Source organism: Moschus berezovskii, chromosome 22, assembly GCF_049115385.1.
Source record: "Moschus berezovskii isolate FMDL1 chromosome 22, NW_MosBer_1.0, whole genome shotgun sequence".
NCBI classification, from domain to species: domain Eukaryota; kingdom Metazoa; phylum Chordata; class Mammalia; order Artiodactyla; family Moschidae; genus Moschus; species Moschus berezovskii.
In genome coordinates, this window is record NC_142481.1 from 26,746,957 (window position 1) to 26,774,621 (window position 27,665).

At 41.0% G+C, this 27,665-nt stretch overlaps 2 protein-coding genes across 4 annotated transcripts in view; one reads left to right on the forward strand and one right to left on the reverse strand.

Moving 5' to 3' along the window:
• The first annotated feature begins 5,115 nt into the window (after positions 1–5,115).
• On the forward strand, positions 5,116–27,575 carry TERF2 (telomeric repeat binding factor 2). Of its 2 annotated transcripts, none has more exons than XM_055412427.2 (10): positions 5,116–5,509; positions 5,630–5,725; positions 6,320–6,450; positions 16,591–16,677; positions 17,698–17,844; positions 18,293–18,402; positions 19,696–20,088; positions 24,230–24,315; positions 25,928–25,971; positions 26,421–27,575. In XM_055412427.2, the coding sequence occupies exons 1-10, from the start codon at positions 5,131–5,133 to the stop codon at positions 26,577–26,579; spliced, it is 1,632 nt and encodes a 543-aa protein (XP_055268402.1). In that variant the 5' UTR covers positions 5,116–5,130; the 3' UTR covers positions 26,580–27,575. The 2 variants fall into 2 exon arrangements, with proteins under 2 accessions (XP_055268402.1, XP_055268403.1); XM_055412428.2 differs by having other exon boundaries at positions 25,931–25,971.
• The window catches only part of NIP7 (nucleolar pre-rRNA processing protein NIP7), a 31,150-nt gene continuing 13,061 nt past the window's right edge, over positions 9,577–27,665 (reverse strand). The window contains exon 5 of one of the 2 annotated variants that reach the window (XM_088830005.1): positions 9,577–9,674. In XM_088830005.1, the coding sequence (XP_088686131.1) occupies positions 9,621–9,674 (54 nt within the window). In that variant the 3' untranslated portion in view covers positions 9,577–9,620. Of the gene's footprint in view, positions 9,675–20,076; positions 20,756–27,665 lie in introns of those variants that run through there. The other variant, XM_088830006.1, reaches the window with a different exon arrangement.

Here is a 27,665-nt window from a genome sequence, read left to right on the forward strand (position 1 = left end):
TTTCCAGGCAAGAATACTGGAACAGGTTGCCATTTCTTCCTCCAGGGGATCTTCCCAACTCAGGGATCGAACCTGCATCTCTTAGGTCTCCTGGGTTGGCAGGTAGATTCTTCACCACTGGCGCCACCTGGGAGGCCCCAAAGATTCCTTCATATGGTAACTAAAGATTCCTGCAACTAGAGATCCCATGTGCCACAACAGAGATCCCTCGTTCCTCAATTAAGACTTGGCACAGCCATATCAATAAATAATTTAAAAAATTCAAACATATCTGATCTAAGATCTAACTCAAACATATTCATTATGGTATCTTGGGCAAGTCAATTTCCTAGAGACTCAGTTCACTCAACAGTAACACTGGCAAAATGAGACTTCTTTCACAGGATTTTGGTTAAGATTAAATGAAATGGCAGATCTAAGTCACTTTAGCATAGTAAGTGATAAACAGTAAACATGAAAAAAAATTTTTATGAGTATTATTTCTATAAATTTGTTGTCACATTATACGTTTCTATCCTTTTTCTCTTATTACATCTTGAGCATAAAATAATCTTTGGGTCCATAATTATTATTTTATGGTGAGGTACAATTTTTATTACCAACAAAAATTCCTGACTATGAACACACGATGACTTAGTTAACAATTTTATTATCTTTTCAGTTCTAATTTTTTTTTACATAACAAGTAATGCTGTGATGAAAATCCTTGTACTTAAATTTTGGTGCTCTCATTCATGATTATTTCCATAGAGTAAATTTCTGAACAAGGGAATTTGTATGGCTTTCGCTTTTCTTTTTTCCTTTTCCTTTTTCTGAGTTGCTCTCTGGAAAAGTTGTACTGATTTACTCTCACCAGCACTGGCTGAAACTGCTGATTTCACAGCACCCTCCCTGACACTGGGTTTTAGTATTTGTTAAAATTTTACTATTACTATAATAATTTAACTGGAGTGTATCAGGCATTGTTTACAGGCCTTATCTCATTTTCTCTTCACCACAACCCTCTAAAGGGTCCATTTGGTAGTCTGGTGTCCTTAGAAGACTGGGAAAACAAGGCTTCCAGAGGTTAAGGTCTTAGCCAAGCCAGTATAGGCATACCTCATTTTATTGTGGATCACAGATGTTGAGGTGTTTTTTTTTTAACAAATTGAAGGTAATTCATGCGACTCACTTTATTGCAGTGGCCTGGAACCAAACTTACAATATCTCTGAGGTATGCCTGTAACATCATCAGGCCAGGATAAGCCTATTTGGTCCTTAACATGCTAACTATGGGGCTTCCCTGGTGGCTCCGCTGGTAAAGAATCTGCTTACAATGTAGGAGACCTAGGTTCAATCCCTACGTTGGGAAGATCCCCTGGAGAAGGGAAGCTGGTAAAGAATCTGCCTACAGTGTGGGAGACCTAGGTTCAATCCCTACGTTGGGAAGATCCCCTGGAGAAGGGAAGCTGGTAAAGAATCTGCCTACAGTGTGGGAGACCTAGGTTCAATCTCTACGTTGGGAAGATCCCCTGGAGAAGGGAATGGCTACCCTTCCATGGACTACACAGTTCATGAAGTCTCAAAGAGTTGACCACGACTGAGAGGTCATGCTGACCATGGCTTCTCCCCTATATCACACTGCCTCCTGCTAGTGCCCATTGAGAGGGCAAGAAGTCCTGAAACTCCTCAAATCAGATTCCTTAGATGAGATTTGGGTATTTGTGGTCAGGAAGAGAGTGATGCTAGGACAACCACATAATCGTGGGACTTTGAAAAATGTGAAAGCTCATCAAGCTTTCCCCTTCATATTTATGCAATTTATGTGTTACACATTAACTTAAAAAAAAAACAAAATTGAGGAGATTTTTGATATAGAGGAAAAGGAAAGGCTTTTCAGGCAGGCAGGCAATGAATGGATAAGTTAATAAAAGTAGCTCACACTTACTGAGTCCTAACTACAAGCCAGACCCCCTCACCAAGGGTGCTGGAAATACTAATTCATTTAATTTTTATACAACCCCCATGCGGTACCTCTGTTATTTGTGCTTGACAGATGAGGAAACATAGGCACAGAGATGGTTAAGTAACTTGCTCAAGGTTACACGTCTGGCAAATCGAACAGTCAGGATTTGAGGCAGGTAATTTGGTTCCTGATTAGAAGCAGGTAGGCTGGTGCTTCCCTGGTGGTCCAGTGGTTAAGAATCTGCTCTGCAATGCAGGGGATACCAGTCTGATCCTTGGTCCGGGGAGATTCCACATGCTGTGGGGCTACTGAGCCCATGAGCTGAAACTACAGAAGCCTGTGCACCTAGAGCCTGAGCTCTATTATAAGAGAAGCCACCGTAATAAGAAGCCTGTGTACCACAACTAGAAAGTAGCCCCCATTTGTTGCAACTAGAGAAAGCCCGCACAGCAATGAAGACCCAACTCAGCCAAAAATAAATAAATAAAGCAGGCAGGCTGGGATCACAAAGCAGCTACAGTCACCAAAGATCTGACAGAATGAGAGGCTTCTTCCCCTATTCTGGAATGTCCACCATAAAGAGACTTTGTCAGACCAGGATACTGAACAGTTTAAGGTCCAAGTCTAATTCATTCAAAGATCCAGCATGTCATGTCACAGCCTCCATGATGATGCCACTTGTCCTCCTGAGTTCTCCTTTAGTGGCCCCAACATAGATCTCTGCTGATTCTGGTCCAGTGGCGTCAGCAGAAAAACGTTTGAAGCTAGACCAGTTATTGGGCCTCCCAGAGAAGGGGCACATACACCCACCAGAACTGGGATTTCTCTGTTTAGTCCTGATGATGTGCAATGAATTCCAAGCGCATCAGAGACACCTATGGGTGGCTCACATTCTATGTCCCCACTTGCTACCTACACCCACAGCCCACCTAGTCCTTTGGAAATGCCCCTTATTCACTAACTCCCCTGCCTGTGGAAGATATGGTAGATGTGGAAGATAGTGATACATGCAATGAAGAAGGCTCTCCAAGGTCAGTGTGGCAAACCCAACACAGAAATGCAAAGAAATAAGTAAGGCTCAGGAACCCAGCTCGTGTAACCCCAAGCTGGAAGTGGATTTGGAACTGGGGTTGGACAAGAAAAGACTTGGAAAAGGAGAGATGGAGCTCTCCAGGCCTATCTACAAGGATAGAAAAGGAGAAAATAACTCAGGGTATGTAAAGTCATAAGATTATGCAGTCAGCGGCTCTGTAGCTAGAAAATCACAACACAAATATTTAAGAAATGGGAGGCAGTTACAAAAATGTCCCTGTTTGAGTAAATATAGTTTCCTGGTGGACACAGAATTAAATTTCAGTAAAAATAATACACTGGTGGTACAGTTCTGCAGCATGTATCAAAAGCCTTACTCATGTGCCTACTCAATTCTACCCAGCCTCATGTGGCAGGCCCTGGGCTAGGCTCTCGGATGCACGGTAAACAAGAAGACAGAGTGCCAGCTCCCAAATGAGCTAACTGTGGAGATTGTATTTCAGGGAGGGTGAAGCATGAGGCGCTCAGGACACAGCACAAACGGGATTTAACCTAACCCACAAAATCAAGAAGGGGTGAAATGTCTTTTAAGTGACACTTGAAGGACAGGAAGGATTTAGTCAGGCTGGAATGGACAAGTGAAGTGAAAGTCGCTCAGTCATGTCCGACTCTTTGCGACCTCAAGGACTGTACACAGTCCACAGAATTCTCCAGGCCAGAATACTGGAGTGGGTAGCCTTTCCCTTCTCCAGGGGATCTTCCCAACCCAGGGAACAAACTCAGGTCTCCCGCATTGCAGGCGGATTCTTCAGTGAGCCACAGGAAGCCCAAGTGAAGGCTCTGAGCAAACTGATGTGAAAAGGAAATGACAGACGTTGTACACACACACACGAAACACGAGCCCAAAATGAAGTTGGCAAATAGGCTACTTCTTCAGGCTTTAAAAGCCATTTTAAGGAGTCTGCATCATGTTCAAAAGTAAAAGAGAAGAGTGATGAGTGAAATTCTGATCAGTGTTCTACTGTATATTCTTTGACTCAACAATTCTACTTTAAGGAGATTATCCTAAGGAAATAATTATGAATCTGTGCAATGATACATTTAAAAGGGTATTTCTAATATTGAGATAGTCTAGAATTACAAAATTTTGAAATAAACTAAATAACTTACGGTGCTGAAAGTGATCGTCTTTCAGTTGTGTCGGATTCTTTGTGACCCAGGGACTGTAGCCTGCCATGCTCCTCTGTCCATGGGATTTCTCAGGCATTGCAAGCAGATTCTTTACCATCTGAACCACCAGGTAAGCCCTCTTACAGTAGTTGTTTAGATAAATGAGACTGGTTCATCGGTAAAATGTTATGTAGCTGCTAAAGATACCATAGGGAAAAAAAAAACAATGACATGCAATGATGTTCATTACATGTCGGATGCAAATTGAAGGTTATATAAAATATACATAGTATAATCTCAATTTTGTATATACACACACACATACACACGCAGCAAAATAAGTATACAAGATATTGGAAAGCTATAAACCTAAATGTCAACCTCTCTTTTCATGTGGGATAATGTTAATAGCTGATTTAAACTTTAACCTTTTATTTTTTTCTAATTAAAGTCCACTTTTATTTTTCTATATGTGCTACTTTTGTGATTTAAAAAAATTCTTAGAAAAAAATTTAAAAAGAAAAAAAACCAAAAAAATTTAAAAAGAAAATTTTTAAAAAGAAAAGAAAAAAAATTTAAAGATTATATGTCTTACATGTTGAGAGATTTCTGGGGTGCCGACCATATTCTATTTCTTAACCCCTACTGGGTTAACACTTGCGTTTTGCTTTACTTGTTAAAACGTAAACTTTAGAATAAAGTTTCCTCCCTGCACATTACATTTCACGATTTTAAAAATGCTTAATAAGATGCACGCATTTTCCAATAGTTTACATATAGCCCCGCGTCTCTAACGTTCCGTAATTCCGGAGCTGACAACCGCAAACCGTGGTTAGTGTATCAGTCTTGGCAACGTAGACTTCTACTCCCAGCAGGCATTGCGGCCAGCACTCTGGGATCTACGGGCTCCGAGAGGGAGGCGGGGAGCCTCCGGTTCTTTCCCTCCCAGAAGCCCGCGGGCGGCTCGGAACGCCGTCTGCATCATGGCCGCGGGAGCCGGGACGGCGGGCTCCGCTTCCGGCCCGGGCGTCGTGCGTGACCCAACGGCGTCACAGTCGAGGAAGCGTCCCGGCAGGGAGGGCGGGGAGGGCGCGCGGCGATCAGACGCGATGGCGGGAGGAGGCGGGAGCAGCGACAGCAGCGGGCGGGCGGCAGGCAGGCGGGCGTCCCGTAGCGGCGGGCGGGCTCGGCGGGGGCGCCACGCGTCCGGGCTTGGGGGCGCCGCGGAGCGCGGCGCGGGGGAGGCGCGGCTGGAGGAGGCGGTCAACCGCTGGGTGCTCAAGTTCTACTTCCACGAGGCGCTGCGGGCCTTTCGGGGTAGCCGGTACGGGGACTTCAGGCAGATCCGGGACATCATGCAGGGTGAGGGCCGGCCCTGGGGAAGGAGGCTGGGGGCTCCTGGGAAGGGGATCTGTGCACGCTCCCCCCGCCCCCACGTGTCGCGGCTGGGGGTCGCCGAGTCAACGATGTCTTCTTTCCCAGCTTTGCTTGTCAGGCCCTTGGGGAAGGAGCATACCGTGTCTCGGCTGCTACGGGTTATGCAGTGTTTGTCGCGCATTGAAGAAGGGGAAAATTTAGGTATGGCTATTTTTTTATGTTCTTCTGTTTTCAAACTTAGATCCTGACTGAAAGGATTCACGGTTAAGGTGGGCTATTATGTTTCAGTCACAGTGGTCTTTTTCCTTATAGGACGAGTTTATTCTCTGGCTCTACTTTTCTCCACTTAGTATTCTCTTGGCTGCTTTTCTGTGTTTATTTCCTCCCACCTGTTTCTTGCTCGCCCCAACTTTGTTGCTATCTAAATTGAGTTATGTGAAGATGGACATTTTTCCTCCATAGTAGAGTGTTTTTAAAGTATGAGCACCATTTTTCTTTTCCTAAATTGATCTTGACAGCTGTTTAGCAAAATGATCTATAGTTTCTGTTTGTATCTGATTCTGACATTTAAGATGCATATGCATGTGTTAAAAAAACAATTTTTTACCTCTGCTGAAAATTACTGAAGGTCACTTGAAAATTTGGACCCTTAACCTGTTTGTAAGCCTGTAGCCAGGATATCAACAAATTAATGCAAGTCTTACTATATTTGCATGTTTTCTTTTATATAGAGAGACATAATTCTTCTGCTCTTCAGAAAATAGATTAAAGTGAAAACTGTGTATTTTGTCCTAGACTGTTCCTTTGATATGGAAGCTGAGCTCACACCACTGGAATCAGCTATCAATGTGCTGGAGATGATTAAAACGGAATTTACACTGACAGAGGCAGTGATCGAATCCAGTAGAAAGCTGGTCAAGGAGGCTGTAAGGCTCTGTTTTTAATTTCTTTTTTCTTTTAACAAAGATCAAAGTTCTTTGAGGGACCAGTGCTTATCTTTCCTGTGTGGGGTGGAGGACAGACAGGGATGGAGAGAGCGCAAGTGAGCACACTCAAAACACATTAAGTCACACACTTAGGTGCTACTTCATCAGCTGACCCTTCTTCCTAGCCCAGTCTTGGAAAGGATTGTTGAGGCACGTGCTCAGCTTTTGTGATTTTTGATGGTCTTCCTTGTGGCCTTGACAGGAGGGGCCACAGTACACAGGAAGTGAGTTGGCATTGAAGAATGACATTTTGGAGGTTATACCATTCAGAGCAGCATGTTGAAAGTGCTAAAAGTAACTGGCCTAGGATTTGGTCACCCTTGTTTATTATAGACTAAGAAGAAGAGCTGGTGCCTTGGAAAATGTGGGACTGTGTTGCGCTCTTTCATGGAATTACTGAGAGGCTTAGGGAACATTCCCTTTGAGTAGACAGAATCAGAGATGCTGAGATAATCAGCCAGTTAGAAAAATAGTAATGGTAGGAGGCTGGCGCAGGCAGCTTTCTTGACAAGATAAAAGCTTGTAGAGTGTCTAGGAATTTGAGACTGGAGCTATGTCATGGTTCAGGTAGCTTTAAGTAGTGGAACTTATTTATATTTAAAACATTGAAGTGGCCATGGAAACCAGTCAGAAAAAGCTTTTTCTTCTCCAATAACTAAGGCTGGGGGTGTGGAAGCAGAAGCAGAGATGGGGACTGAACAACAATAGCTCAGCACTGTCTTGGTGGTGAAAGTAAGGAAATTGGTAAGAAAAGATAAGAGCACCTCCAAAAAGGATGAGCTCTCAAGAGCAGAGAGGTAGCAAATAAAACCTTGCTTTCGGTCCCTTGGCTGTGTGCTGGGTACTCAGACACCCTGTTAAAAACAAAAAACAGTTAAAAAACTGTGGGATGCTGATATTTTATTTATTCAGTTTAAGACCTTGGGGCAGAATCTACTTTTGGTCTTGCAAAGAATGCTGAGAAAATTCCCATTCCAAAGAGGAATGATTACAAGAACAGATTTTTAGTATCAGTGAGTCAGGTTTGTGTCGGAGATAAAATGCCAGAAAAGACATTGGCGAAAAAGGAGAAATCCATGCCTACTTGGAAAATAGCTTAAGGATCTTTTGAATGGGAAGAAATGGTGCCAGTTCAGGGTAATTCATGTAACTACTCTTAAGTGGCCAGCTAATTCAGAAATGCAAATCTTTCAGAACCCAACGGTTATAGTTCTATCTTCTGGAAGAGCCTGTGGGCTTTCATCTTCAGCTGCATGTTTATTATTTAAGTTCACAGATCTCTTGTTTAGAGGCTTCATTAGGAAAAATTTGTTAGCAAAATCTAGATTCCCTTAAAATGGTCAACCATTTTCTTACGTTGACTCCCTTCTGCTTTTTCATTTTCCACTAAGTGTCAGATCTCTTGTTACTATATTACTGTTACTGCTGTGTAACAAAGGAAGCCAAAACTTTAGCAGCTTAAAACAATAAATACTGTCTGTCAGTTTCCAGGGGTCAGGAATCTGGTAGTGATTTAGCTGTGTTTCTAACTGGAGGTCTCTCATGAGATTATAGTCAAGCTGCCTGCTACGGTTGCAGTTATCTGAGTTTTGACTCAGCCAGAGCTGATGAGTCCGCTTCTGTGCTCAGTTCACTGGTTGTTAGCAGGACTCACTTTCTTGCTGGCTGTTGGCTTGAAGACTTAAGGTCCTTGTCTCTCCTTAGGGCTACTTAGAGCATAGTAGCTTGCTTCCCCTAGAGCAGTAGTGATCGAAGAAAAGAGAAAGCTGTAGTCTTTTATAAACTAATCTCAGAAGTGACTTACCACTTCTGCCATATGCTCTTGTTCACACAGACCTGACCAACTGGATTAGTGTATGGAATGGGACTGTGCAGGAAGTGGGGATCACTGGGAGCCATCTTAGAGGTTGGCTACCATAGTAATATTAAATGATATTGTATCACTTGTCTCTTCGATTTATTTTTTTTATTTCTTATTTAGTCATAGAATCTGTTAATGGTCATCTTTAGGAAAATATCTTGGAATGCCTAGGCTCAGTGAGGCTTTTTGTTGCATTTTTAAGCTTTTTAAAGTATGACTGCAATTTATCTAAAAGTTTATTAAATTTATTTTTTTTAAGTTTATCAAATAAGTTATTTGTTAAGTTTGAACTTCTCCATGCATGGTCTGGGGATCTTTGCAGGTGTTTGGGACCCTTTCAGGGTTCAAAACTATCTTCATAATAATGCCAAAATGTTAACTGAGGTTTTCAGTGCACTGACATTTACATTGATGATGCAAAAGCAGTGATGGGTAAAGTTTCTGGTGTCACAGCATGACCAAAGCAATAATAAAATGTATTAGTAGTCATTGTATTCTTCATTGGCACATGCTTACAGTTAAAAAAAAAAAAGCCAGTTTCAGTTAATGTTTTTGATGAAGCAGTAAAAATTAATTTTATTAATACACCTAAGAATGCCTGATGAAGCAGTAATAATTTTATTAAGCCTTGAAGAAAATGGTTTTTCAATATTTCATCTGACAAAATAGGAAATTTTCCTGTAGCATTTCTATTGCATACCAAAACAGGATGGTTTTCTTCAGGAAAAGTACTTGTGTGATTGGGCTGCATGCTGACCTAGCTGCTTTTATAATGGAACATTCTTTTTGAAATAACTGACAAATTTTCGTTTTTTGGATGTGGTAATCTGGTAGTCATTTTCTTGAGAGAGCAGAGTGAACTTGTCATGTCAATGAAAACAATTGGTAGCATGTGTTGCCAGAGATAACATTCAAGCTTTTCAGGTGAAAATTAGAATTTTGGAAAACCTACATTCATGTGCTGGGTATCTTTCCAATACTTAATTCTGATATGATTGATAGTAATATTAATAACTGTGATTTTGAAAAGATTTTTAATGAATGTATCAAACACATGGAAAATCATAACTCAGTAAACCAATATTTTCCAAATGACCAATGAATTGTATTGCAAAATCATTCAAGGGAAATAGATCCATTAAAAGTGCAAGCTAGACTATCACATTTTAATATAATAATGATAAAAAGTTTACTTACCAAAGTTTGGTGCAGAGTCAAAGAAGCATATCCACATTTTCTAAAAGAGCTCTTAAAATAATCCTCCCTTTTTCAACTTTGTGTGAGGCTGAAATTTTTTAATATCCTTCAACAAAAACAACATATCACAACAGAATGAATACAGAAGCAGAATACCATCTTTATTCTATTAAGCCAGATATTAAGGAGATTTGCAAAAATGTAAAATAAAACAATGCCAGTCTTCTCTTTAAACTTTTGTCTTAGAAAATAAGTAGTTTTCATAAAGATATGTTATTTATATTAACCTGTAATAAGTTTATTGTTATTTTTCAATGAATTAATAAATATCTTGAATTTTTATGTTTTATATTTCTTATAGTAAATATCAATGGATATAACCCATGTAAACCAAAGTTCTTTGAGGTCCTCATTAACATTTAACGGTATAAAGAATCCTGAGACCAAAAGTTTGAGAACTGCTTCTGTAAGCTGATAATGATATTGAGACTATGTTGGTTTTCTTTTTATAACTAAGAGAGGCCTCAGGTTTTTATGAACACAGGAGAATAACGTATATGGCATGTCCTTGGGGAAGCATTTATGTGTTGCTTTTGCTGTGCACCTTTGGTAATAGCACCTTGATTTTCTTTGGGGGGGGGAACTTACCCCATTTGAGGGACTGGTGCATCTCACACTGTCTTAAAATTTTAATTTCTTGAAACAGAAAGCTTTGCCAAGACTTTTTGAGCATTTGTACTTCCTTAACATACAGGTTTCTTTCAAAGTTTGCTTCTTTAGCCTTTCTTCACTTCTTTGAGTTTGGCTTTCTCTTCTTAGGTCCTTTCTGGCATTTCCTCCAACATAAACCTATCTCAGCTATATTGAAAATCTGTGCTTGGAATTTTGCTTTTGTTTAAGTTAGCCAGAGACCATTGCTGTTGCTTACATGATAAGCACCTTAACAGATACATAAGAAATTATCCTTATCTCTGAAAACTTCCAAGTTTTCAAAAAGCAAAGTTTCATCTCTTAAAAAAACAAAAAATAACAACAAACAAAAACTTCCTGGGAATCAAATTAATGCATAGTTTTTTAAAAGCTCATAGTACAAACTCTGGAGGTAGGCTTTCAGTTTAGATTTTTGAAAGCATTCACATTTCCTTCCTTGTTTCACAAATTAAACACAGTTAGACCTGTATTCCAGTTCTAAGCAAGACAGATAAGCATACTCTTCTGTCTTTCTTAATGCAAGTATAAATCTTGGACAGAATGAATGGAGCAGCTATCTGAGAACGCAGAAATGTAAAGGGCAGTAAGAAAATGGAAAAGACCAGAGTATGAAGGTCTACCAAACTGCTGATGGGCAGATGACCATTTTTACACTTTCTAGTATCACCAGGCCTGGACTTGAAGGATTCTGAAACCTGGAAGTACACTCCAGGTGTGAACAGAAATAACTCCAAGAGAGGTGCTCTCTGGTCTGAAGAGCAGAAAAGGGGATCGGCTAAGGGTCAGAGAGGGTGGAAAAAATCTCAGGGTTTTTTTTCTTCCTTTTTCCCTCCTTCTCTATCCTAGCACCCAGGCAGTATTACACTGGTGGTAGCAGTGACATAGTAACAGTGGCAGGAGAGCAGGCACCTAAAACCAAAGGAAGAGAACCTGTTTTCTTTAGCAGTGGAGCTGTGATTCCCAGAACTTGAAATGGATTCCACTTTTTTTTTTTTTTTGTCTATTCTGATGCTTAGTCCTGAATGCAAATACAGTTAGTATATGGCAGAATGGGGAAACTAAAGCCCAGGAATGCAAGGCTGGTTCAATATTTGAAGATTAATGAATGTACTTTACCCTGCTGGTCCAAAGGAAGAATCATATGATCATATCAATTGAAGCAGAAAAAGCGTTTGACAAGATTCAACGTTAGTTCATGGTAAAAACACAGACCAAACTACGAACAGAAGGAAACTTACTCAACCTGACAAAAGGCATCTACAAAACCTACAGGGAACATCATAGTTAAAATGGGAATGGAATGCTTTGACCCTAAGATCCAAAATGAGGGAAAGCTGTCTGTTCTCACTCACATTCTACATCATACTAGAAGACCTAGCCAGTGCAGTTAAGTCAAGAAAAATAACAGATTGGGAAAGAAGGAATAAAACTGTCCCTTTTTTCAGATCACATGGCTATCCATATAGAAAATTCCATGGAATATATCAAAAAGCTATATAATAGTTTAGCCAGACTGCAGAATATAAGATCAACACACAAAATCAGTGGAATGCTAGCAGTGAAATGAAATTATCAAAAGAATATCATTTATAATAGTTCCAAAGAAGAAAAATACTTAGTTATAAATCTAATAATAAAACATGTAGGTGGGACTTCCCTTGTGTTCACTGGTTAAGAATCTGCCTGCCAGTGCAGGAGACATGGTTTGATCTGGGTCCAGGAAGATCCCACATGTCGCATGCCAACTAAACCCATGTGCCACAACTGCTGAAGCCTGCGCGCCCTAGAGCCCATGCTCTGCAACCGGAGAAGCCACTGCAAGGAGAAGCCTGAACACTGCAACCAGATGGTAGTCCCCGCTTACTACAGCTGAAGAAAGCCCATGCACAGCAACGAAGATCCAGCCAGCCAAAAACAATTATTTTTTAAAATGTAGGATCTGTACGTGGAAAAATTACAAAATGCTAATGAAGAAATCACAATCTAGTAAATGGAAAGAAATACCGTGTGTGTGGATTAGAAGACCTAATATAGTTAAGATGTCAATTCTCTCCAACAGATCTATGGATTTACTATAATTCTAATCACAGCCTCTGCAGGATTTTCTGTTAGATACAGACTGATTCTAGAAGACATATGGTAAGGTGGTAAAAAAAAAAAACACTAAAATCACAACAGTTCTGTAAAAGAACAACAAAGCTAGAGGACTCACACCCAATTTTAAGAATTACTATAAAGCTACAGTATTCATGCGGAGAAGACAATGGCAAGCCACTTTAGTACTCTTGCCTAGAAAATCCCATGGATGGAGGAGCCTGGTAGGCTGCAGTCCATGGGGTCGCTAAGGGTCGGACACAACTGAGCGACTTCACTTTCACTTTTGACTTTCACACATTGGAGAAGGAAATGGCAACCCACTCCAGTGTTCTTGCCTGGAGAATCCCAGGGAAGGGGGAGCCTGGTGGGCTTCTGTCTATGGGGTCATACAGAGTTGGACACGACTGAAGTGATTTAGCAGCAGCAGCAACAGTATTCATGACTATACACGGATGAGTGGAACAGAAGATAGAGGCCAGAAATAGACCCATACAAACATGACTGATCAGATTTAACAAAAAAATGTGAAGGTGAACTTCCCTGGTGGTCCAGTGGCTGGGACTCTGCACTTCCAATGCAGTGGGCCTGGGTTTGATCCCTGGTCAGGGAAGTTGATCCCATATTCTGCAACTGAAAGATCCTGCATGCCACAGCTAAGACCTGATGCAGCCAAATAAATCTATATATTTTTTAATGTGAAGGTATTTTAGTGGAAAAAGGATAGTCTTCAATAAATGGAATTAAAACGACTGGATGTCCATATGCAAAAATAAATGAACCTTGACCTAAAACTCATACAAAAATTGATTCAAAGTGGATCATAATCTAAATGTAAAGCAATAAAACTTTCAGAAGAAAACATGGAAAAAAAAAAAAAAACTATGTCCTGGACTTAAGGTAAAAAGCTTCTAGATATGACACTAAAAGCATGCTCCACAAGAGCATGAAGTAGACTTCATCAAAATTAAAACTTGAGAAAAACAGTGCAGAGAATGAAAAGACAAGCTACAGAGTGGGAGAAAATATTTGCAAATCACATATCTGACGAAGAATTTGTATCCAAGATATCTAAAGACCTCTCAAAATGAACAAGAAAACAAACACCCCAAAGAAAACAACTAAAAAGCATATACTGTTGGCAAATAACATGAAAAGAGGCTCACCATTTAGTCAGTGGGGAAATTCTGGCACATACCTATTAGAATGGCTAAACTTTAAAACTCCTCTAACAATGAGTGTGAATGTGGAGCAACTGGAAACTTCATACATTGCTGATGGGGATGCAGAAAGGTATCTCAAGGGCATTATTATACTAAGGGAAAGACACAGGTCTCAAGGGCATTACACTAAGGGGAAGAAGCCAGACTCAAGGCTATATCCTTTAAAAATTAAGCTGAGTGACTCCATTTATATGATGCCATTTATATGACATTCTGAAGCGATGAAAAGATGAGGGGTTAGGGGCAGGGAAGAGGTGACTACAGAGTGCAGCACAAGGGAGGTTTATTGGATCCGTGGCTCTCTGGCATCATGGTGGCCGCAGGAGTAGACACGTGTTAGAATAGTATGCCCAAAAAGAGTTAAAACATAATAGGACCCAAATGATTTATAAAAGGTAAAAGCTTCGTATTCTTCAAGAAAGTAAGTATAGTCTTGGTATAGTTTTTCTGCTGATAATGTAAAAGTGAGTATGATGATCCGATTAAAATGAAAAGACTTACTTCGTCCCCTCGCTGGCATCAGGAATTTAGTGTTGTAATTGCTATTCAGAAGTGTGTGACACTAGTTTCCTTTGCCCTGTATGGTTGTGCTCAGCCTATTGAGGACAGAAGCACCAGAAATTTGTGTTTTCTGAATTCCCTTGTTAATCCTCCTTCCCTTGGTCTGTATGTATCTCTTTAAACTCTTCCCTGTGAAGAACTGAAAATATCTGTGGACCAGTTTTCCTTTGCTTTTTTGTGAGTGTGTGATATGTTTCTTTGACACTGTATTACTTTATCCTATTAGATAACTCCAGGTGGTACCAATTTTTTCCTGGCTTTCCTCATTTAAAAAAAAATGTGCACGTATGTTTTTAAGTATCCTTTTTAATTTTTAGTCAGTGTTATTTGCCCTCTCTGTGTGTGCTCTTGGAACATAGAACATAGGTTTCTTGACTGAAGGACTCTTCTTTTTCTCTGTGGCTGAGGAGACCTTCTCATCCTATGTGGAACTCTGTCCTGTTTTCTTTGCTGCTTGTGGAGTTAGTCCCCTGGGGTTTATAGTATGAGAGGCTGTGCTCGTTCTCCTACTGAACTGGCCTGAGTCCCACTACTGGAACTCTGGTCAGCAAGTCCCTCCTCCGCCCTCCGCTCCCCAGTATATCCTCCTCTCATTCCCCCATTACATCAAAGCTTGTGCATCCCAAAAGAACAAAACCAACTGTTCCAGGGGTCTGCTGTCCATTCTGCCTTTCCATAGGAGATTGAGTAAATGGTCTGTAATCCAGTAGATCAGATTCTGCTGTATCAGCTGGTTTTTTTTTTATTCCAATGTAATACTGAATTAGTGGAGGTGATGGAATTCCAGATGAGCTAGTTCAAATCCTAAAAGACAATGCTGTGAAAGTGCTGCACTCAATATACCAGCAAATTTGGAAAACTCATCAGTGGCCACAGGACTGGAAAAGGTCAGTTTTCATTCCAATCCCAGAGAAAGGCAATGCCAAAGAATGCTCCAACTACCGCACAATTGCACTCATCTTACATGCTAATAAAGTAATGCTCAAAATTCTCTAAGCCAGGCTTCAGCAATATGTGAACCGTGAACTTCCAGATGTTCCAGCTGGCTTTAGAAAAGGCAGAGGAATCAGAGATCAAATCGCCAACATTTGCTGGATCACTGAAAAAGCAAGAGAGTTTCAGAAAAACATTTATTTCTCCTTTATTGCCTATGCCAAAACCTTTGACTGTGTGGATCATGATAAACTGTGGAAAATTCTGAAAGAGATGGGAATACCAGACCATCTGACCTGCCTCTTGGGAAATCTGTATGCGGGTCAGGAAGCAACAGTTAGAATTGGACATGGAACAACAGACTGGTTCCAAATAGGAAAAGGAGTACGTCAAGGCTGTATATTGTCACCCTGCTTATTTAACTTATACGCAGAGTACATCATGAGAAATGCTGGGCTGGAGGAAGCACAAGCTGGAATCAAGATTGCTGGGAGAAATATCAATAACCTCAGATATGCAGATGACACCACCCTTATGGCAGAAAGTGAAGAACTAAAGAGCCTCTTGATGAAAGTGAAAAAGGAGATTAAAAATTTGGCCTAAAGCTCAACATTCAGAAAACTAACATCATGGCATCTGGTCCCATCACTTTATGGCAATAGATGGGGAAACAGTGCAAACAGTGGCTGACTTTATTTTTTGGGGCTCCAAAATCACTGCAGATGGTGACTGCAGTCATGAAATAAAAAGAAGCTTACTCCTTGGAAGAAAAGTTATGACCAACCTAGGACAGCATATTAAAAAGCAGAGACATTACTTTGCCAACAAAGGTCCATCTAGCCAAGGCTATGGTTTTTCCAGTAGTCACATATGGATGTGAGAGTTGGACTATAAATAAAGCTAAGTGCCGAAGAATTGATGCTTTTGAACTGTGGTGTTGGAGAAGACTCTTGAGTTCCTTGGACTGCAAGGAGGTCCAACCAGTCCATTCTAAAGGAGATCAGTCCTGAGTGTTCATTGGAAGGACAGATGTTGAAGCTGAAACTCCAATACTCTGGCCAGCTGATGTGAAGAGCTGAGTCATCTGAAAAGACCCTGATGCTGAGAAAGATTGAGGGGCAGAGGAGAAGGGGACGACAGAGGATGAGATGGTTGGATGGCATCACTGACTCGATGGATATGAGTTTGGGTAAACTCTGGGAGTTGGTGATGGACAGGGAGGCCCGGTGTGCTGTGGTCCATGGGGTCGCAAAGAGATACGACTGAGCGACTGAACTGAACACTGAAAATCTAGTACCTTACACGCTGTGTAGTACCTTAAACAGTTGTTCATATAGTTGAAAAATAATTGTTAGTTTTTATACAGGAATTTGATAGAATGTGAACAAGTTCTTGGGTATATAAGACTCAGTTTTCAGTGGAACTTATTTTGATATTTGATATTCTGATTATATCTTTCATTATTACAACAGTTAAAAAAAATTTTCCCCCCCTTTTTAGGCAGTCATTATTTGTATCAAAAACAAAGAATTTGAAAAGGCTTCAAAAATTTTGAAAAAACATATGTCCAAGGACCCTACAACTCAGGTAAATTTGATATACTTTTGCTTCTGTTACCTATATCCAGCTCATTGCTTTTTATGGGGAAACAGGAAAAGGGTTCTCTGTCAGGAATATTAATATTCAGTACCTTGAACATGTCTTTTATATCTAGGATAATTTACTGTTAAGAATGGCTTTTCACAGATTTGAAAAATTTACAGAAATCATTTACTTGCCCATTTCTGCCAGGTGTGTGACAAAACTAGTGATCAGCACCGGTACTAACACATCTGACTTTATTTACATAAATGCTGATCCTGCAGACTTGAGAATCTGCCTTATTGAGGACTCAATGCCTCTGTTTTCTGGTGTCAAAAACTCTGCTGGTACCCTGTTCTTTTTTTAATATATAAATATAAATTTTATTTTTGAAAAGTTAATATATGTCTATAATACAACATTCATAAATACAGCAAAATAGCTTAGTGAACATTGTCTCATCTCTGACTCGGCTATCTCATTCCTCTCCTTAGAGGGAACCAATGCTTTTTTCTCCTTAAGAGAGAGAGTCTGTGCATATGTAGGCAAATAAATGGACATGTGTGTATGTACAGACGTACACATATATCTAGTCTTCCTGTTCTTCCCATATACATATGTGAGCGTATTCTACACACTAACTTGACCATTAAATTACTATTTTCACTTAATGTTATCTTGGAGATCTTTTTATATTAGTACATAGGGAGCTTTTCATGTTTTGGTTTTCTTTTTTGAAAGTTTAAAAATCTTTATATGTAAAAGTAGGAAGGTACTTTAGAACCTAAGTTCTTCATCTTTTTTTTTTTTTTCCTTTTGTATAGTTACACAGTAACCAACCGTGACCGGTCAGTAATTTTTTTTTTTTTTCCGGTCAGTAATTTTTGACCTGTTCTACACTGTGGTAGGCTTCCTTTTCCCCCAGTGACAGCACTGAGAAAGTTCCGATAGTGTTGTCTTAACTCATCACTGAATCTTTACTGGAGTTTTCCTTTCTCATGTTTCAACTATTGGTCCTTTGTATAGAAGCTGAGAAATGACCTCCTAAACATTATCCGTGAAAAGAACCTGGCCCACCCTGTGATCCAGAACTTCTCCTATGAGACCTTCCAGCAGAAGATGCTGCGCTTCCTGGAGAGTCACCTGGATGACGCAGAGCCCTACCTCCTCACGGTGGGGCTTGGAAACACTGGTCAATCCTGTTTCAAAGAAAACCAAAAGTCTGGCTTTTGCATGTGGCCCCAAAGGTCTATGTAGGATTCAGAAATTAGATTACAGATGAGACTGAAATGATAGAAGAGGAGACACAAAGTAAAATCACTTAGTTTGTTGTCCAGAATAACCGTTTGGAATTCTTGCAACATCAAGATCCTTTTAGCACCACTCAGATTGAGTTCTCCTTTAGTATAGAATACTATGAGCCACTGTGTGGGGAAGGAAAGAAAGAAATTTGAGACAATTCTTGAAGTTCTTTCCCTTTTTATGTCCTCCTGTAGTCTATGCCTAAATTGGGTTTGTAAGTGAAACGTGCTTGCATATTGAATATGTTCATGGTAAAAGAAGCAGAGAGTTAATGAAATTCTGTGAATTCCTCTTCTTGATGATATTTTTCCTTTCTCAGATGGCCAAAAAGGCTTTGAAATCTGAGTCCTCCGCCTCAGCCACAGTGAAAGAACCACAACTTCAGCCAGCACCAGAGCCTGTGGAAAAGCCACTCAGAGAACCTGCCAGGTAAGAGAGATGCACTTTTGTGATGTTGGGATGAAACAGAGGTAGCTGGAAGCACAGTCATCATCTAGAGCGGAGTCAGTCAGTTCTTCCTGGTGATCTGGCCTCCTAACATGTTACTGGGTTGCTCAAGGAAGGCACTGTGGGTTCCACAGAGCATACCCTGGGAAAATGGGAATATTGAAAACAGGAGGTTAGGACATTGGCAGAAGTTCCTGACTGGCTATTTATTCCTCAAAGGCTCTTTCCTTCTGTTTCTCTGTCTTTGCCTCAGTACTTCCCTGTTGATATGTTATCTCTTAATACAGTGTTCAGACTTGTGAATCAGATTCCCAAGACCAGTTAACAAGGCAGAGATCTCTTTGAGGGCCCTGTAGGAGATGTAAAGGAGCAAAGTGGGTCCAGGATAATACAGTTGGGAGCATGGGACTGGGACCCAGAGAAAGCATGCTTTCCAGCTTTGTGAGATGGTTGCTACGTTCAAAGTCCAAACTTCAGTTCAAATTTTTACGTGAGATGTCCCAAAAATATTTTTTGAGATTTCCCAATTTTTAAATGTTGGTGGTTAGTCCAATTAAGGGGGGAAAAAAAAGGTCAGACAAGACACATCTGCCAACTAGGACTGGCATGCAGGCTGCCAGTTTGCCTTCTCCTTACAGTGTTTACTTAAAACATACTAGCTATTCCAAATGCTCGATGAACTTTATTTTGAAAAGGCAGTTCCTCATTGTCCCAAGACTGTGGCACGCCTCTCGCTGAGAATTCTCAAGATCCCATTTATAAGTGTACTGTAGGAGAAAGAGGGCAGAATTGGGACCACTCTTCTACTAGTCTCACATGAAGGTTGGACTGGCACAGCTGGAAGAAGAGTTTAGACTTGAAGGTGGGATTGCTGGATTATCAGTTGGTCATCCGGATGGACTTGTAGCTGTTAGACATTCTGCAGAGCTCTTGCGTTAACGGAAAGCATCGCTTTAGTCCATGCAGAGTAATGGAGCAGGACACCCGCTGAAGAGGGCTCTGGAGGGAGTATCGTTGGCCCTGGTTCCTTTCAGGTTCTCGTGAAGTTTAAGCTCCACAATTCAATTTGCATATCATATTTAAAACCTCTGCTTAACACTTATAAATGGAAGTTCTTATAAATAAAGGCTGTATCACGCACTTTCTCTTTTTTTAAATGAAGCATTCTCAACTTGAGTCTATAATTTGAAGCTTCCCAGTTTGAAAAAGTTGTGGCTGCTTGGATGGGCTTCAGCAGTGGAGAAACTGATTTCTCTGTGTTTGTGTTGTTTGTAGGCAGCTACAGAGCACACCAACCACCATTGGGATTAGGACTCTGAAAGCAGCTTTCAAGACTCTGTCCAGCGCACAAGATTCTGAGGCAGCCTTCTCAAAACTGGACCAGAAGGATATGGTCTTTCCTAATAAAGTGTGCCCGCCATCACCAGCCCTCAAAAACAAGAGAGCAAGAAAAGATGACAACGAAAGTTCTGTCCCCGCTGAGGGTGAGGGTGGCTCTGAACTGCAGCCCAAGACCAAGCGCATGACAATAAGCAGACTGGTTTTGGAGGAGGACAGCCAGAGTACTGAGCTGAGCTCAGGCCTCGACTCTTCCCAGGAGGTCACACCAGCATCACCATCCAAGCCCACTGTCCTCAACCAACCCCTCCCTGGAGAGAAGAATCCCAAGTATGAAGACCTTCTTTGTAGAAGTTTGGGGGCTGGTTGGTGGTCCTGGTTAGGCCTGGTATTGCTTCCGTGAATGAAGTAACTTTCAGCTACGTTATTCACCACCAAGGCTTGCTCAGACTGCTAGTGTGACTCAGGGTGGGGAGGGACATTGTAGCCATTCTGCCAGTTCTGAAGCCCTGTGCTGGGCTTCCAGGCATTGCACCAGGTGGGAGTGGAAGGGTGTCAGAGCCTCCTACTCACCACTGCTTCCATTTTTAGCGAACTGCTGAGTGCCTTGACTACTAAATAGTAGTCTTCTTACAAGAAGTTTGTTTGAATTGGGCCACATTATACTCTGATCCTTAAAAGAGATTTATGAATATTTGTAGTTTTGCACGCTCAATGGACATTTGAAACTTGGCAAATTCAGTAAATACTAACCTCTCACATTCGGCTAGGCTCTGTGGGGCAGTGGTTAGAGTGGTTTCATTTCGCTCCACTTCATGACCCCAACCTGGCTTTCAGTTTTGCTGCCTCTGTGCCCTCTTGTGGATCTTTCCTTTAGGCTGACTGGTCTGCTTGCTCCCCTTAACCCTGTTTCTGTCACTGTGCTCTTCTTGCTGCCTCTCATTCCCCACATTTGAACTATCATTCCTCCACCATCGCTTGTCAGAATCCCATCTGTCTCTCAAAGGGAAGAGAAGCCGATGTTAACTAAATACTTTCTGTGGGCCAAGCACTTTCAATTAATATCTACACTCCTCACTCTGAGTGATTTATTAGCCCCATTTTATAGGTGAGGAAGGTTCAGAAACGTTACTAACTTACCTGAAGTCATAGAGCTAAATAGCGGCAAAATTGGGCTTTTAAATCCTGGTTAGTCTCGACACAAAACCCCATGTCTGTACACCACGTACACCAGGCTGCCTCGCCTCCATAAATCTCCCCTGGCCACCCTGCTGCAAGTGACCACCTCACTGACCTCCTAAGGTCACTGCCATCTCTGCTTCTGCACTCTGTTGCTGTCTGGGGACCTATGCCCCAGCATGCTTGTGCTAGGTACTCTGTGGGCTGTGGCACCTGAGAAGTGATTTATACTCGGGCACAGAGCTGCACTATATACCACTATCTGCATTTGGAAACGAGTCAGTCATTGGCTGGGCAAGCTGAAAAACACACAATTATTCTCATTTGATACCTGATCTCTGCCTCTCACAGCAATTCTATGAAGTATAGGTGTTGCTCCCATGACAGTGGCTTTATAAATGGAAGGATCTGTCAAGAGGGTATGAGGTATGATGGGTACTCTAAAGCAGAGGTTGGCAAATTATGGCCTCTTGGCTAAGTCCACCTGTTGCCTGTTTTTGTAAATAAAGTTTTATTGGAACAGCCACACTTTTGTATTGTCTGTGGCTGCTACCTTGAGTTGAGTAGTTGCAACAAAGACAGTAAGGCCTGCAAAGCTTAAGATACTATATGCACTTTACAGAAAAAAGGGATTCCCTGACTCTGGTTCTAGAAGAAGCTTATGAGAGGTGCCCTTGGAGCTGCAGGGAAGAAGAGCTGACCTGGGCAGCAGAGTTGTGGGTGGGGCAACCTTGCAGAGGGGCTAGCCTTGGAGAATGAGTAGGAAGTCATCCAGCATATTGGGAGCTGTGCGGTTCTGGGCAGTGGGAACCTCTTACAGCTCAAGAAAGCCTGGTATGCTCCAGAAGCTGTCGTGCGGTCTGTATGGCAGGAGAATGCTGTGCACAGAGAGGATGAAGGGAGAAAGGTCTGGAAGGCAGATGGGGCACATTTTGAGCTCCTATTACGTTCTATCAGGCAGAGGTTCTCAAGCGGGGCTTCACATCAATTACCTGCTGTGCTGGGCTCCTGACTACTGAAGGAATAGGGACGGGGAGTGCTCTCTAATCTGCTTTGCTAACTGTGCCCCAGATAAATCTAATACACCTAATCTGAAAGCCTCTGAGCAGACATCACTGACAGCTTTTGTACCGACACCGAGGGAAAGGAGAGGAGGGTGGTGGAGCCTGCTGCCTGGTGAGCAGTCAGGACCCAGGGGAGGCTGGGCCAGTGGAATCGGAGGCGGGGAAGGTAGGCTTAGGGTCTGTCACCTTGATGGGGCCACGACTACTAGGCTTTCATATCCCTCATGGCACTTGGCACAGAACTAGTGCTTAAGAGGTATTTTATTAACCAAACAAAGTAACAGTTCTTGGTTCTTGGAATTTAAGGGGCCACCAGCAAAACTTCTATGAAAGGGTAGGAAAAGAAACATTTTAGCCTTTGTGGGCCACTTGTGTCTCTGTTGCATATTTTGTTTTTTTACCACCCTTTGAAAAATACCATTCTTAGTTCAGGAGCTGTACAAAAACCAGCAGCCACAGGCTGTAGTGTGCCAACCCCTCTAAGACCATTAAGTTGTTCTAACTTCACCACTCAGGAGCACAGTGAGCCAGGAGTCTGCACAGCCAGCTAGCAGTCAAGATGAGAACCAGGTCTGAGCCCCTTCTACAACATGAGAAATTAGGAAATACTGAAACGTTTATACATGTAATAAATGCTGAGTTCAGAGGAGGCGCAGAAAGTTACCAAAGTGATCTGCAAAGACAGTCTACAGGAAGAGTGACCAGCCACTTAGGTGAAAATGACGGACCCAGAGGTAAAAACCAGTTTTATCCCAGGACTTGGATAAATTGATGGAAAACTTAAACTCTGATCCTGACTGTTATTTATGAGTAGTACTTAACACAGCTAACATCCTGAGATGGATAAACCTCATGTAATTTTTACTTTGTCTCAAATCAGTTATTCTTAGAAATATCCTTTTGGAGGTTATGATCTAATTTAAAAACAAGAGTCCACTATTTGTCTCAGTCACTTAGTTAAGTAACTGTATAGAAAACTTATGAAATTTTTTTTCAAGTGTATGCATTTATTAAGCAAATTGCTTTCATTACTCATTTGAAAAATACCCAGAAAGGCTTTGCAACAAAATTTCATAGTGGAGAAGACAGCAGTTTGTCTGTACTCTCGTCAGGTTTTTCAGGTGATTTTGATCTATATAAATTCTTCAAATCTTAGTTCAGATACTTTCTATGTTTGTTTTGTAAAGGATGTTGTAATTCTGAGGTCGGATTTGTGCTATGTTCGGTAAGACTGAATATAATTTTCATTTATTTAGCAACTTGGATTTTGGATTTTTTAGTTTTGGAACTGTTTCTGGTTGCAACTAGGTACTAAAAATTTCATGTTCACAGGGAGGATTCTTGTTTGCTTACTATTGTAATCTTTGATAGTATAATTCCTTTATGGCTCTTTGATAATCCAGTTATTAGTTTAGTTAGTATCTCTCCAGCTTCTGCTAGGATATGTGTTATGGTGCAAGGTGTTTGGGGTAGACAAATGAGGATAATGGTCTCATGTCAAGGTGCTTATGGTTATGGGTGTGTCGTGAAGTGGTTGCATAGTACAGTGGAAGCAGAGGAGCAAGGCATTTTTTTTATGTGTCAGGCAGTCTTCACTGAGAATGATGGCCTTGAAAGACTTCACTTGGCAGGGAAGGGAATCCTAAGCAGAGAGAACAATAAATAGAGAGGCAGGAAAGCAGAGCTTACAGGAGGAAGGAGGAGGGTGAGGCCGTCCTGTTTGTATGGGGTATGGCAGGGATATTGGTGGGGAGAGGAGGAACTGATGAGAAACTGATAGGCCAGACTGGATGATCTTGGCTTCCCTATATGGGCATTTAGTCTTAACTGTTTACACAGTGAGAAGCCATCATTGATAGATGAGGGATCTGTAAGTTTAGGATGACGGTTCAGGTGGCTTTGGAAGGAGAGGGGCTGGAGGGGAGAGATTCCAATTAAGAGGCTAGTGTGATACTGGTTGTATGGTACTGGACCATGGGCTTGGGCTTGAGGAATGGGGAGGAAAAGGAGAACACTCCAGAGACAGGAACAGAGCATCTCTATGACAGAGGGGAAGGAATTTGCAGCTTCTAGGTTAGAATAATGCTGAAATCTTTATGAGTCCAAACCAACCAAACAAAAAGCCCCAAGAAAATGAACAGGTTCTTGAAAGGGGATGGTGATGTATTCAGTGCTGAGTTTGGGATGATTTTGTTTTACACCTTGTCCTCTCATTGATCTTCCCTCAGAGCACCCAAAGGCAAGTGGAACAGCTCTAATGGGGTTGAAGAAAAAGAGACTTGGGTGGAAGAGGACGAACTGTTTCAAGTTCAGGGTAAGCCAGAAGATTCTCACTGGTCTCTCTCCTTGACACTTGCTGAAGTACAGATGCATGCTGTCACACCAATGTTCCAGAAACCGCTTGTCTCCAAAATAGAAAAAAGTTTAAAAGTTCCACATAATGATTCATGGGGAATCAGTTTTATGTCTTTTCCCATTAAACAGTGGAGACTATCAAAGCAACATTTTACAGTTAAAAGAAAATTCCTGGTTTGGTTTAATAAATCCTATATTTAATGGTAGTTGATATTCTTCCCAAAGTATTTTAATTAGAAAAGGTAAAAGTGGTCATTCCCTACATTTCTTATTTAACCAAATGGTCTCTTACCAGTTTCTGTATAATAAATGTTTTTTTTCCAAGATGAGAAATATTACTTTCCCTTAATGAATACTAAGCTTCATAGCATTTGCATTAGGATCCCCCCCACCACATACTTTGCACTCTAATGAAAATATCTACATGCTAAACCTTAGTCTTGCAGATGCTGAAGACTTTTGTAACACAGCAGCAACCAGTAATCTTTTGCTGGTCTCAAAGGTTTTGTCCTTAAGAATTACCTTTTGTTGGCAAAATCAAGATTACACAGAAGATGGGAGAAATAACGATTAATAAAAGTGGCATTAAATATGTTTAAAAACAGGATATAAAAGTTCTAGAAAACATGCCTTCTGATGCAGTCCAGATTTGTCAGTTTCAGAAATCTGCTTCTACGATATATAGTAGGAAATACTTCATAATTTAAAAATAAATAATCTGCTCCTGTAAGTACCCCTTCTTCTGCGTCACCCTCCCTCATTCTTTAGGAAGCATTCCTGGAACAGTGATATCTGCTAAGGCAGACACTGCCGCAGGTTCCACGTTTATGCAACTTTACCTTACACAGCTTTTTAACTGGCTCTTGTTGGCTTGAGATGCCATGTCCATTACACTTGTATACCGTCCTGTAGCCCTTTGGTCCTTTAAAAGATTATCTTGGTCCTTGTTTTATGAAGCCTGACCTATATCCATAATGATGAAAAGGTAGAATCTGAACAGATCTTACATGGTCTGTTGGAGTGGGAAACAATAATTATTACCCCATTCTTTTTGTTTGAGGAATTGAGCCAAATTTTACTTATATCTGATATTAAAACTGGATTATTTCAAAGCAGTGGTTAACAAGGAGTTAACAAATTATACACCCACACACACACTCATAGGTGTATGTATATACACAAATACATGCATATATTACGTATTCACACATATATATGTATGTATGTGTATATTAGGCATGTATATATATAGTAATATATATAGTAGGATTTTAAATACCACAGTTCCTAAGTTTAGAAAATGATATTGGTTTTACTAAAGAGCCTGAAATCCTGACCAACATTTACTGAATGCCTGTTTGTGAAGTATTTGCTTTGTACAGATTCTCATGGACTGAAATGATTGGTATCTTGCAAGCAAAGGACAAAAACAAATTATCCTTTAGTGATATCCTTTATTCTCTCAAAGTCTGTAAAATCTGAATCAAGTTTTCCCTTTGGGGATGTTCTGTGTCTTGCGGGTTGTGCTGAGAAAGGTGAGCTCTGACGAGTCTGCTTCTAATGTTTTCCAGCAGCACCAGATGAAGAGAGTGCAACCAATACAACAAAAAAGCAGGTAATTTTTAAAAACTGTCTTTTCTAATCTTTTCTGGTTGTAGGGGTAGAAGAGAGGTAAAATACGTACCCACATTTCACAGACATAGACTACGCATGCACCTGGTAAAAAATTTTATTTGTAGTTTTCAGATAATCCAAACTAAGTAATAGTTACTCTCTGGAAGAAAAATCTAGGTCAGAAAGCTGACAAATTTCCCAACCATGAACAATACATGTTTAAAGTTCTGAATGCAGAAATGATTATTAGTTGAGGACAAAACAGTAAGACACTGAAAATTAGTAAATGTTCAAATCCATGGTGTTAACTTATAATCTGTATCATGTTTTAAGAGTATAAATCCTTCCTTTGGGTTCAGATTATTCTCCTAGACCTCTTCACTATATGAAAATGTAAGTGGAGAGAACAGGTGGTGATAAATCCTTTGCTTCTTTTTTTTTTCCTTGCAGAAGTGGACTGTAGAGGAAAGCGAGTGGGTCAAGGCTGGAGTGCAGAAGTATGGAGAAGGAAACTGGGCTGCCATTTCTAAAAACTACCCATTTGTTAACCGAACAGCTGTGATGATTAAGGATCGCTGGCGGACCATGAAAAGACTTGGCATGAACTGAAACGGGCTTTCATTTCTACAGAATTCACAGGAGCATGGTTCCTAATAATAGCCCCTGGTAGTCTGCTGTTTCTTTCAGAAGCTGGGCTGGGATGAGAATTTTGGGCATCCTCCTCTCATGTGGGGGAGGTCCCAGTTCCACTTCATCACAGTTGGAGATCATGGAGCTGAGAAACAAAGCCAAGTCCACCCCATGTCCTTGGCAGAGATGACAGGCATATAGCTTGTACAGTGCCAGAATACCATTAGTATTTCCCTTCTTTAGTGGTTTGCTTGAATTTAAATCCCTGGTAATCAGTAGAACCTTCTCCTAGGAAATGGTGGAGTCTATTAGGAGCCACTTTTGACTCCATGACCTGTTAAAACCAGCAACATGAGCATTATTTGGAGTGAACTTCTTCCAGGTAAAGCTTTGGCCTTCTGATGCAAATGCAAAGAACTTCAACTGTTGTGAGCCCAGGTTGATGAGAGACCAGTCCTGGTGGAATCAGAGTCCCTTTAAACATTGTTCAGCCAATTGTGACATCGACACCTAGAAACGTGACTGCCTTGGCATTTGCTCTATTTGCTGGCCTCCGTAGGCAGGTTTAACCTCCACTTCTCACGTGGTTGAACCAGTGTGTTTTTTGGTAAAATGGTGATTGTAGATAAGCTTAGCCCCTCTCCCCATCCACTTATTCCCAATTCCCTTCTTTATGCTGGACTTTTAAAGCTTAACAAAATCCTGATTAAGTATAAATGCCTAACTCCATTCTTTGTGACGTGGTTCTTCCGCCTGGCTCCCTAATTGTGCCGTGTTAGTGTCTTGCACTGGAATCCAACATTCCCTCCTCCTTTTGTACCGTGTTGTGCTTGCTGTCTCTCAGATCCTTAAAGACTGTCTTTTTAGCAAAAAAAAAATTTCGGTAAAGTGTTTTCTGTAATCTTTTTTTAAAATGAGAACTAATTATTGTCCATAACTTGTAGCATTCTTCATTAAAGTCTTGCTTCTCTCAAATTAAGTAGCTGTTTAATTGCAGCTGAAAAAACGGAGGTAGCAAAATGCTGAACAAGCTTTGGTAAACCCTGCTGTCTGTGTTAAGAAACT

What these genes read in the sequence shown, in the direction of transcription:
- TERF2 (XM_055412427.2), top strand. Translation starts at nt 5,131, where the DNA reads ATGGCCGCGGGAGCCGGGACGGCGGGCTCCGCTTCCGGCCCGGGCGTC. An exon ending in TGAAGAAGGGGAAAATTTAG is followed by an intron (nt 5,726 to 6,319) that starts GTATGGCTATTT and finishes ATTTTGTCCTAG; the next exon opens with ACTGTTCCTTTGATATGGAA. An exon ending in CCTGGAGAGAAGAATCCCAA is followed by an intron (nt 20,089 to 24,229) that starts GTATGAAGACCT and finishes ATCTTCCCTCAG; the next exon opens with AGCACCCAAAGGCAAGTGGA.